This window comes from Lissotriton helveticus, chromosome 5_1 (genome assembly GCF_964261635.1).
Source record: "Lissotriton helveticus chromosome 5_1, aLisHel1.1, whole genome shotgun sequence".
Classification (NCBI taxonomy): Eukaryota; Metazoa; Chordata; class Amphibia; order Caudata; family Salamandridae; genus Lissotriton; species Lissotriton helveticus.
The window spans coordinates 226804397-226817441 of NC_136065.1; the positions used below are offsets into that span (position 1 = coordinate 226804397).

The 13045-nt window shown below is 45.1% G+C and overlaps 1 protein-coding gene across 1 annotated transcript in view; it reads right to left on the bottom strand.

The window, feature by feature from the left end:
* Window positions 1-13045, bottom strand: part of PAXX (PAXX non-homologous end joining factor) — a 52472-nt gene that overhangs the window by 27553 nt on the left and 11874 nt on the right. The window contains exon 2 of the mRNA XM_078642053.1: window positions 7391-7451. Coding sequence (XP_078498179.1) covers window positions 7391-7451 — 61 coding nt within the window. The remainder of the gene's footprint in view (window positions 1-7390; window positions 7452-13045) is intronic.

Sequence of the window (13045 nt, forward strand, 5' to 3'; positions counted from 1 at the left end):
TAGACAATGCAACTGCACTGTCTTCCATAGGAGAAGCGAACTTGCAAGGATTGTCACCTAAGCAGGCAGAGGAGCTCCAAGCACAGATGCCTAAAGAAGAATTAGAGCTAACAATATCACAACTAGCAACGGACAAAACGCCCAGATGGGATGGGCTGCCATTGGAATTCTAAAAGGTATTCAAGGGGACCCATGAATGTTTGCTAGAAGCATATCACGGAGCACTTGAGAAATGCACATTACACCCCCTACTAGAGAAGCCATGATAGTGATACTACCAAAGGCCAATTGTGATCCATTAGACACAGACTCATACATTCCACTACCAATGCTAAATCGAAACTGTAAGGTACTGGCAAACAGAAAACTGAAGGCCTTGCCGGTCACAGTCCACTACGACCAGAGTAGCTTTGTTCCTTTTAAGAATTCAGGTTCCAAATGTGCATAGACTTTTTCTGGTCCTAGGTGGCATCCCAACACAGGCGAGGTGGGCAGCCAAGGGCATCGCCATGGAGAAGGCCTTTGATACGCTTTACTGGGAATATCTACAAGCTGTCCTCCAATACCTGGGAAGTGGTAAAAACTTGATTAGATAGTTGTGTTTGCTCTACAGGGACTCTAAAGCTCGCTTAAAGACCAGCAAAGGAAAACTAAACTCTTGGTGCATAGGTCAAGTCACAAGGCACGGGCATTATCGGTCTTCTTTGTTTGCATTGGCGATACAGCCACTGGCATACCATGTGAGATGGCTAAGCGATGGTACAAGGATATGCATCAGTGCATGTATACAATTTTGCAGAATGGGGAACGTGTGCTGTTTTATATAGAGAAAGTCTGACTTAGCCTACCAGTGCTGATGATAGCACTAGGCAGATTTGGCACTGCATCTGGTTTCAGCGTAAAAAGAACAAGGTCCTGCTTGTTCCCGATTACAAAGATGGAGGCAGGAGGCAGACATGGTGATGGCCACTGGGCCTGGCCTTGGAGACACATGTTTAAATATCTTGGTGTTGGAGTATACAGAAGTCCTGAAGATGTACTACTGGGCAAGGCAGTCACTACTGTGAAAACATCAACTTCCTTTTGTCTCCGTCAGTGACGGGGCGCGTAGTTCTCTCTAAAATGGTTTATTCTCATAACACCCATTACAGCTCATGAGACTTAACAAGAGTTCAAGAGATAGCATCACTGCAGATAGAGTGGATATGAGGTACCGGGTAAAGCAGGTGGCTTTAGAAAAATTATACCTGCCCATGGCCGAAGGTGGCTAGGAGTACCAAATTTGAATTACATTACTTGGGAGCTCAACTGCAAAGTGTGGAGTCACCAGAACTAGAATCTGTGTGTGCCGAGATGATGGTACAAGCCATCAATGAATACATATTTAATGCACAAACACCACATATAACTATCTGATCTCCTTTAAGTAGCCAAATATAATTGAACTTACTATTTGAGAAGGAAAGCTGGCATTGTGTATACATATGCAATCCCACTGTGGGATCTACAATGATTCAGACGGATTGCGGTAGCAGCAGACAAAACGCTATGGACTGGAGCTGAAATTAGTATGCTGGGCCATAAATTTGAATCTGGAATGCTTATGGTGCTAAAAGAATTGTTCAGAACCCGAATCTTCACCGTCAGGGGGCACCTGTTCAGTGGGACCTTGAACAGCTGGTTGCAGAGGCCCAACGACCCTGAATTCACTCAGTCTGCAACAGTGGTGAACAGGGTGTCAGCAGTAGTATAAGAAAGGGGCTAGAGGTAATACAGGTAGATGTTGCAGTCTTTGCGATCAGGGGTCATCCAGGCTGGGCACCACAGGGGAGATTGTGCTCAAGGGACACCACAATGCTATGGGAGGTGGAAAAGGTCCTAAGACAGTCTACGTTTCGGCAGTCTGTCTCTTTTCCCATCAGGTCTCACATATACATTTCCACTACTCTGCTGTTTGTTCCACTGGCCTTTAAGGGAGACACCCAGGCTCCATGGCTCTCTCTGGAAGTGCTCTCTCTCCGGTGAGACACAGAGTTAAAGTCAAAAGTTGAATACTTTACCTGGCTCAAAGGACCTGCTAATATGCAGAATCAGTGGCAGAATGAGCCCAAGCAAAGTGGCCACTCAAATACGAGGCTGCCACCTACTTACTGGAGCTAACCAATCCCTTTTGAGAACATCTTATAGTGGAAGCTGTACAGTAGTTACCACAAGTTGTACGGTTAATCTGCTTGCCTTGGTGATGTCAGGCACCCGTACTAGCTGTGTGTTACATACAAGAGGCCAATCAAGAGTTGTTTCTATGCTTTTGCTTTTTTGGCAGACGCTCACCGTACGCACTGAAATGGCTAGCTTGACTTACAAGTGCAAATCAACTTTTGCAATTTGTAGAATGAAAATTTGCACGTGTGAAGAGACATGATGATATTTACTCATATGTATTAGCATCCCAGTATAAGTGCAATATGGAGTAATTCTTCTCACGGTGAGGAGGTTTTATTTTTGGAAACTTTTACATGACCAATCCTAGATATGGAAACAATTGGAGATTTCCTCCTATCAGGTGAAGGCGTGGTCGTGTTCCCTAGGGTGTAAATGCAAACAGTACGCTCACAGAACTGATGAGTGTGTACCAGAAAGGGTTTCTCCCCTAGGAATATGTTTTCCCTGTGAAGAAATTAAACGTGCAAATGAGAAGGCATTTGTGGCTATGCTACTTCACACTATGCATAATTACGTAGATGGACCTCCCTTTAAATGCAGTAAATGAAATTCACAATTTTGTTTTTCCCAGAAGGGATCCTGGAAACCTGCGTCTGACACAGGTTTCCTGGAGTACTACTGGAAACTTTGTGAATTTGAAGCATCTGCACCCATTTGAGGAAGTAAGCCCGCAGGTATAGATTTATTCATTTTAACACCCAAGCCCAGAACGCAGGTGACAAACAGGGAACCTACCTCAATTGCTAAGGTGTCCTGGAGGGGTCAAATTTCCTTGGCTGCAGTAACTTGTTTAGGTGTCTCAACCCTCGAACTAAAGGCTGATCTGGCTTGATCTAAAAGGGGGTTGGACACAAAGAAAGTCTCAAGCTCAAGTGAAGGCAAATTGAACTCCACTCCAGAGACACACAACTGACGTACCCTGGCTACTATGTGTGGTATGGGAGCGCAGGTCCTTACACGTAGGAAGTGTGAGAGTCGATACTTCCAGCACTAAAATCTAGGACGCATCCTGCAGCCCTGGAGATGCAAACATGCAGGGCATCCCCTCCCAAACCTCACATACCTCTCGTGCCTCCAACTACTTCTACCTAAACAGACATGAAACACTGTCAGTCATGTCGTACCCTGGCCATGGTGATCCATAATGTAACGAGTACCACGGTGTGCAGACCATGAAAGTCCTGCAACGTCTCGATGCTACTGGGGAGCATCCATTAAGTCACATAGAGCAGGTGCCCTGGGACTATAGACACAGGTCATCTGCACAAACATACTACTCTGAACAGAACACTGAAATGAGGAGCAGGATGGCTAATGGAGACCAAACCAGTAGCTTTTCACCCTAAACACGTTGAGATACTTACAAGAAAAATCAGGAAATGCATCACATGTATCCAACACGTTTTTAAATAATAAGCATTAGAATGGGGGTCAAGTGCATGATAACAGGCGCATTTGCAAGAAAAGCGAAGGTGTAATGAAGGGATCTCCATCAGTTAGCTTTGGTACGGCAAGGTGCCTCCTTACAGAGAATACAAGTTAAAATAGGCACAGTCAGCAGTGGGCATCAAGTATTTTGGCAGCATCTAGTGTTAGTTTGTAATGCTTTTCAAATACTTTGAAGTGGATTTACCACCAACAGACGGCTAACTAAATGACCAATTTCATCCATCATCAATCCCAAATAGTAATTTTAATAGTAATTTTCTCACCGATGCAAGGCGATGGAAAAAGCTCATTTAAAAAATGATCGAATTGATGCATTGGCCTGTAAGCCACTGAAACACAATAAACTAATTACTACAAACACCTGGGTATGCTAGTAAAAAAGGTTTCCCACAAAAAAGTATCTATATTATAGTAATGTAATTGTTTTATATTGTAAGAGTATTACTAGGATTTAATCAGGGCAAATCAAAGGGAGGTAAAAAAAAAAAAACAGCTCCCACTGAATAACGCCTCTTCCTACTTAACAGCATCAGTACGAGTTCCTGGATTTAAGTGAAGGGTATACGAGAAGGTATGCCATGAAACTAAACATGGGGAAATGTCGACTGGATCACGCTGGGTCCGCATACATGTATTTTCCCCACTTCCCATGGAATAAGGTGTCCAAATCTACATCTATTTACCCCCTTCTTTGAACAGGTAATAAATGGGCATGGTCACTTGGGAGCTTTGAGGTCATTTGCCAATGTGTGAGGAGGGAGAAGAGAGCTTCAGATGTCATTTGCAGCTACCCCATTGTGCAGGACCAGGGTGGGCAGAGACTGGGTGCAGCAGCTGTCTGATGCGGGAAACATCCATTTGTACGCGGACATTTCTATGCGTACCATTACTACGCATGCGTTAGTACGCATGCGATTTAACAACGTGTCGCCTTTAGTACACGTGCTGTTACATTGCATGCGCACTAACAACGCATGCATAGGGGGCGGGCGCCGCTATTGGAGCTCACAGGGTCTGCTGCTGAGGAGGAAGCCGGAGCAAGCAGGAAGGGGGAGAAGATTGGAACCATGCGTGGAAAGAGGTAAGTGGGGCTGTGTAGAGTCGTGTAGGGGCTGTGTAGGGTCGTGCAGGGTTGTGTACTTGTGTAGGGTAGTGTTTGGGAGTAGGGACAGTTGTGTCGGTGTAGTGTAGAGTAATGTATTTGGGTGTAGGGGGTCGTGAAAGGTAGTATTTGTGAGTAGGAAATGGACTCGGGTAGGGGCAGGGTCGTGCTGGGGGAAGTGTTTTAGGGTAGTGTTGTGGGGTTAGTGTAGTGTAGGGAAGTTGTTTAGGGTAGTGTCGGGATGTCGTTCAGGGTAGTGTTTCAGTGTAGGGACAGGACTAGGGGTTAGGGTAGTGTAGTGGTGTTCCATTAGTGTAGTGTAGGGTAGTGTCGTGTTTTAGATGTGTAGGGTAGTGTATTTTCTATGACATATTATTTTGCATACGATTTTTATTACTAGGCAAGTTTTTACTTAGCATACATTAACACTTTCAAAGTGATGGTATGCGAAGTAAAAACTTGCGTAGGAACGGTTATTGCTAAGTAATAACCGCGTAGTAATGGCATGTGAAGTTATGGCATTTGAAATTACATGTCATATTCGATGATGCATGACACACAGGTCTGGGACCGGTGCCTATTTGCAGACTACGTAATTCTAGGCCCAGGGACACCAGGCAAGTTTGAAAGGCATCCCCACCTTCCCAAGGGAAACCACGCAAAAACACAGGTAAGACCAGCAGGTGACTGTCCTACTGCACCCCCCCCCCCCCTTGTGTCTTAACCGTGCTTGGACCTCTGTCCAAGCAAGGCCCTTATGTTTCCAGCTTCAACGCCTCGAGGCCCGGTCTCGCTCCTCTTCCTGTCGCCTCTTCTGATGCCCAGGTTTGTCAGTTTTTGCCATTTCACAGTTCGTCTGTGTCACTGTTTGTTTTTTGTTTTTTCTGCCACTTAATTCTGTCTGTGCCACTGTTTGTTTTTGCCACTGTTCATTCTGTCATCGTCTGCTTTGTCATTTCATTACAGTCTCTCAATCTGTTTTTGTGCCTCTCTCCGCCTTATTTGTCATGGCCTTGTTTTTAACTTTCTTCGATTGTTTATCTTTTCTCTGCTATTTTCTTTCACCCTTGGTGCCAGTTCCCGCCCTTCCTTCTCCGCCCCTTGCCGCTCCTTCAGATGCCACTCACCTGTGCACGAACATCCATCCAAGCAAGGCCCCTTTGGACCCAGCTCCTGCGCCTCGAGGCCCTGCCACACTCCTCTTCTTCCTCTCTCAGCTGCTTGTGTTTGTCCCTACGCGAGTTCCTCTAGCGCCCTGCCTCTTTCCCATTCTCCGGCTTCGCGCCTTTTGTGCCCCGCCCACTGCCCCTCTCCCAGGGCCTACTAATGCGCCATTCTGCTGGTAATCTCACCTGTGTCCAGACAGTGCCCAGTGTTAGGACCCCTGGTCCTTCACCTACCCACCACTATCCTTCACCTCCTGAAGGAATAGTTCAAGAATATTTGACCATTGTTTAGAAGGTTTGGCAGAACCTGTAATTTGATAAATCTGAGCACAGAGTCTCCCTGGTATATACGGGTCAATTCCGTCTCGCTCTCCGGTCAACTCAACAGGATCCTAGTGGTTACCCTGCTGGTTTCTTCGTGGTATCTGTCAGTACAGGGATATTCTTGATCTATTCCTTCAGGAGGTGAATAGTGACATATAATTGCAAAAAAACAGCAAAGTACTCGCAAAAGCTTAAATAGGAAAGAAAATCGACCGAATCCTAGTTTATCGTTGCAATATATACAAGATACAGATTTGGACATCAATAGACCAGCTGCCAGTCTCGCTAGGGGAGATTCAACTAATTCCCTATCACGACAGATATACATAAAGTCTTGATAAAGGTGGTTTTCATCCGTTTATTCCACCGAAACGCGTCAACGCCATCCTTGGTACAATTCAAGACTCCAGCATCGATGGTTGATTCACAGATTCGATAGTAACATAAGATCGATGAAACCATAAAGGAGTTCGAATGTACAAACTGTATCCAACAATTTTATGTTTTACACTTCTGTCTTGCTTTTCAATTATGCAGGTCATAATTGATTGTGATGTATCCATGTTTTTTTTTATTAGCTGATTAGATTAGCTAGTTAGAATAATTGGCTTTAATGTTATGTCTTTGCATATATAATAAATGACTTTTTAACTGCTATAGGTTTGTGTTATATATGTAAGAATCATTTTCTCAGAATTGCGCATTGATATAATACTGCTTGTAACTCACCTCAAGGGAATCTCTCCATACTTCGGGTTAGATAACCCCACTTCCCTTGACTAGATTAAGGGGTACCTCTCTCTTTTCACACATATGTCAAAGATAACCAAGGACATTATACTAATAACTCTACTGTGCGAAACATATATGTAATTATGCACCTCAGGACAGACTATATTGGGGAAAAAACGGAAAAGGTGGCTGATGAATGCATATGATGTGTATCTGCTTTAATTTTGTCCTTCACCAGCTGTGAATAAAGTGTTAAAAAAAAAAACTACCACTGGATGCAGACACCTGCGACCAACATCGCTGCTCAATATGGTTTCTGGGTACCTAACCTCTTCGCCAATCATCACTGGCTCAATAAACAGCACGCATCTTACAGGCGGTTCTCAATGCCTACCTGCTCTTCCAAGGCCTCCTTTGTAACTTCTGCACTCCACAGATCGATGGCATTTGTTACACTGAGGAAACAAAAATATTTTATCATATGTTAACTCGCATATACGTTGGAAACTGGATTATCAGGCACCAATACATCTTACTTGAAAAGTAAATTCTACTTATAATCAACAGGTTGCAGTGATGACATATGCAAAAAGATAAGGGTCTTGTGTTGGGTTCCAACAGTTCCAATCTGCAGAGGTGGGGTTTTATGATCTGGGCCTCAAATGTAGACACTATTTTATTGGCATCCAATACTTTGTTACAAATTGAGGCAGGGGCGACTTTGGGTGATTTTGTTCCAACTTGAGGCAGGAACGTTGGTAGCTCAAAGCCACCCCAGACATCAACACATTGCTGTGCCCTATGTTTCATGCGCAGATCTGGGCGACAGCTTACACTCAAATGCAAGCCAGACCCATTGGTCTAAATACCTGACCTGAGCGGCTTTTTGTCCTCCTTCACATGCTCCTCCTAACCTATGCTTCTTTAATCTCCTCTCATCTGTTACGATCCCATCATCCCACAAAGTATATTCTTTTTTTAAGTTTACATTAAGCTTAAAATGTTTAATAAACATTATGCTAAATTAAAATGTATGTCATTAGGTTTTTTCTGGTTAGTTTTTAGAATAGTGGATCACTGAACTTATTTATCCATAGTGTTCAGCACAATAAATGTGTCCTTGGTTTCTACGGCATCCTACTAATAATATACCTCCAGGAGTCAGTTTGAGAAAGCCATACTCAACGATCTTAAAGAGGCAAAAAGTAAATAGCGGAGGACCCACAATTACCTACAGAGATAAGGAGCAACACTTACAGATCTGTCCGATAATATTATTAAGCAAGCAAATAAAGGGGTGCAGTTGCCACACAAGCGGAGACGCCTAAAAGAGTAAACATAAGAGACTTGTGCTGGACAACTCGCATTACAGAGAGTTTTGAGACAATCCCCCATAATAAACTAAAAGTGAGATAGAGGTGATCGTCAAAGATGGTGGTGGGATTCAAAACAGGAAAAGTGAATTACCTGTGAAAAGATAGACTTGTTCAGACTACGCAGATGCTTCTAACATTTGATATAGAATTATTTTCTACAAACATCACACAGGAAACCACTCAAAGGAATAGAAAAATTACTAAGCCTCCACAAAGTGACAAAAAAAATTCAACCAAGCAGTGCAGAGTTCTGCGAGCAGCAAAGTGGGTTATCTCATGCCATTCGCACTGATTTTTAGTGCCAGGTTTTTGTCCCACACTGTAAAATCAACGTGAATGGCATCTCGCATAGTGCAAGAGGGCGCTGCTTCTTTCGGCCGCTTGAGTAGAAGTTCTACTCGAGTGGTAGCTTTCTCAGATCAAATGAAACGTTTCTCAACGCGAGCGGTAGCAACCATCCGCACATTTTTTGGAAATCCAGGAGCTCCGGGAAATGTGAAAAACTCAGCGAAAGGAGCATGGTTCACCGCCCAGGCTTAAAAATGACTAATAATGGTCAGTATCATACTCAAATTAAATCCATCGTATGTGTGCTAAAATGGTTCTCACCAAAAGGAGTTCCAATTCAAATAGAAATTCTTCTTGCAAATCAGGGGCACTAGCATGGTTTGTGCCTGTGCTCCCAGTGTAGTGAACCTCTATTTACACTATTTAGAAGTGGAAGTAGTTTTATATTAGGCCTGTTTTATGAAAATATTAAAACTATAGTGACATTACATACGGGAGGACCTGGTCATATGGTAAGGCACTGAAGAAAGGGCAGAAGAATTCCACAACTGGCTTAGTTGCAAAAAACATTTACTCTTTAATATCTGTATTTCTATTTTTTAGTTAATGGATAAAAAAAAAAAAAACACTTCACAGCTTGGTGACACTACATTCAGACATATCATCAGTACAATGAGTTGACAGTTTGTACGTTTTACCTAATGCCCATCCCAGGGTAATCTCTCTGTGTAGTTTTGTTAATTTGTTTGTTTCTTGTTCCTCTTGATCTCTTGCTTCTAATTGGCCCCGTTCTTGCTCAACTAGGCCATTTGTCCTTAATTTTCCCCATACTTAAATGTTTTGGGGCATCCCCCAGTCTTATACATCGCAACTTCTGCTTCCATGAACACGTCCATGCCGGCTTACATCCTTTCATTAATTAGGGCTACTTCATCACCCCACTCCAAGGCTAGATCCCTCTTTATTAGTCCTAATATGGAGAACAGAAGTTTGCTCATAGAAGGTCTACTTCATTCGGTATCTTGGGGGAATTTTGGAATCTCATCCTTGAGTATCAAAGACATTTCTCTTATTCCCTCCCAGTAGCGTTAGACCTTATTTACTACAGCTCCAATCTGTATGCAGGAAAGCACCCTCCTCTATGTTGCAATTTACACATCTAGGTGTTTGCGCCTTGCTCATCTTGTAAAGCCTACTTGTATTCTAGTAGGTTCTGTGAAGGTTGTTGAGTTGTAGGAGTGTCAGTGTTGCATCGGGTGCATGATTGCAGCCTCCCAGTTTATATATTCCATTGGCCACAGATATTGTTTAAACAATTGGGTCTATTATTAATGAGGATGTTAGATATAGCAGAGACTGCACCCCTATTTAATCCAACCACTTGTACTCTTCTTTCTAATGGTGCCGCTTCTGGTATTTCCTTCCATTCTGCGTTCTCAGTCATGAAGGTGTGTTTTAATTGAGCATATCAAAATACCTGGGCTTGAGGCAGCTCATCATTCCTCCTGTAACTGTGTTTTGATACCGTTTTTATCCATGATGTTGCCCAGTCTAGCTTCCCCATCAGGTTCCATTGTTTGAAACCCTTGAGTTTGGTTACCCTCCTTCAACATACCTTGTAGGAAGGTGGATATCCGACTATGGTTGCCCCAACTTTTTGCCTAGTGTTTTGCTGGTTTTTTACTTAGTTGGCCTGGGATCCTGCTATTCAGGACCCCAGGCTTCCTGCTCGCTCTGTTAAAATGGACTCCATGTACCCTAGGTACATATCTAATTGGATACTGAGTCACCTTATCAGTCCCTGTACAGCATACCTTAGGTATCCAGGGCATAGGTGTACCCAGGGCCTACCAGGGGCTGAAGCATGTATTATGCCACCCCTGGCTGGCCATCCAAAACTGACACAACTGGCTGCACGACAGCTGGGGCAAGGTGGTGTAATCACCCTTTGCTATAGATATAGTATACCTATATCTAACCTTAAAATGGACACATATATTCCTATCAGTCACTCCTATGGCAGGCCTTATCAATCCTGAAGGCAGAGTGCTTGGAATTATGCGAGATGGTGCTCTGGCATGAGCTGAGCCCGTTTGCAGCTTGCGGAACCAAGTCCTAATAGCTGTTCCATGATAACGCTATACCATATACTCTTAAGTGCATTATAATCCTCGCGGTTAAATGCCAACTGGTATAACATTATCAAAACATGTCGAGTAAGGTGTCATACGATTTGGAATACTACCCCCTCGCCAATTCTGGCGACGGGGGTAGCATTACACCCTTCTAGGGGGACACTACATGTATGTAACTGAGAACCCCGGTTAAAGTTAACTCGAGCCTTGGCATCACAAAATGGATGCTGCCACCACAGACACAAGTCTGACCTCCTGCTGCTGGGAGTCCTTCCAGCGAGGGCGGCTTGGACAAAGGGTTTCCTGCCTTGGGAGGTGCTAGCACCACCCCAGACAGGATTTTGTGTATTGGATAGTGTAGGCTTGAAAGGAATGAGACATGCCCGGGGCACACAAGGTGTCCTGTGCATACACCGGTTCCAACCAGTTGCTGGGGCATCCCTGCCCCAGCTCTGGCCGGAAGCCGGACAAAGGATTGGGGGTGTAGCCACCCCCCTTCCTGGTCCCACCCAGGGGAGGGACCTAGTCAGTAGTGCAGCCCCCTTTAGCAGGATAAAGGTAGGAGCTGGTCCCATTCAAAATCAGATTATCCTGAACATATTCTACAAGAAGAAACTCCGGACTTCGACGTTCTGCTCCCCAGAAGACTGAAGAATCTCCCTTGTGGGCAAGGAGTGTCCACCCTGGACAAGCAGGCACCATCAAGCGTCCAGCGGCTTCCCTTTGTCGTCTTCCTTCCAGGATCCAGACTTCAGAGCCCGACGAGACCCGGATTCCCAGACCTCTCCGACCTCAACCCACATCTGCAGCAAAGCTGAGACCCGTGGGTGCGACGAGACACGTGGGACCGGCCATCTTGGAAGCAACGGCACTTCGCTTCCAGCACGACGCCCGAGGTAAACTCGACCAAGTGCTTTGGGGACTGAGAAGCCCCAGCCCCGAGCAGCCCCTGCACCGAAGTTCAGCCCTCCAGCATCCACGAGATCTGCGTGGGGCCCTTCTGCTTGGTTCCTGCTCGACGCGTTGTCTGGTCACTTCCCGGCTGGCTAGTGGCCTCCTAGACGACGAACCTTTGAATCTTTTCTGCTGGTCTGGTTGCTCCAGACTGGCCCTGGCTCCCTTCCAAAAGAGGGGCACCCCGGACTCTCCTAGTCCGCACCAGACGCTTTTCCTCCTCACCGCGTGGGTTGCCTTTGCCAAGGCCTGTTGACGCCGATTCCGGATCCAACACCGCCAACAGCGAGAGCCTGCGTGGGACAGCTCGAGCCTCCATCCTGGTCGTCGAAGACACCTCCTGGTCCACGTGGCTGCAGAGTCAAGCGTCCACTCTTCACCTGAACACGACGACGACATCTGGTTCCTTCCTGGTTCCACTCCAGTCACTGGCTAGTGACTGTGAACATTGTCCCCTCTGCTTTCAGGTCTCCTTCTTCAACAATCCACCCTTGGATTGCACCGGACATCTTCCTCCTGGTCGCCTGCAGCATCTTTTCTTTCAGGCTCCATAGACTTCAACGCGAGAACCCGACACGACTTCGCACCTATGCACCCGCAGCCCGTTGGTGAGGTAACGAGAGCATTTCGGTGCTCAAGGGTAGTTTAACTGTCCAAGTGTCCAGTTCTACAGTCGTTTGTGTCCTACCTAGTCAGGATTGTCCGTACTCACCTTTTTCTTGAACTGTACTGTCCATAGACGTTGTTACGCATCTCGCGTGTAAGTTCACACTCTGCACACGCGTTCCGTGGGCCTCCTATTACTTACCTAGTGTTAGTGTAGCGTGGTCCCAACGATCCTACAGCCTCTGGACAGCTCCATTCGAACTATCGACTTTCACATTCCACTTACTTAGTATATGGTTTGTCGTGCCCCTAGGGCACCATTGTGATTTCGTGTAACTTATCGTATTTTTCTTAAGAGATTGTCATGTGCTTAGCCCTCTGACCTCATAAAGAGTTCAGAGGTGTTGTTATTAATAAATATACAGTTTATTTTCATAACAACCTGTGTGGTGTCCTTTCGTCTGGTATTCAAGGGGTTATATTGTGGTAAAACAGCTGGCTTTACATGCCAAAAGAGTTTAGCCTAAGACTGCTTTGTCCATGCTACCATTAGGATAGCTGGTCTATAAGGTTGACTTACAACCAATCACCGTAAGGGTTGTTTGGACTGATACAAGGTGATCACTAGAACTAGTGAACATCATATATCAGGCCAACTTCTCACATACCTCTTGACTACAACAGCGTTTC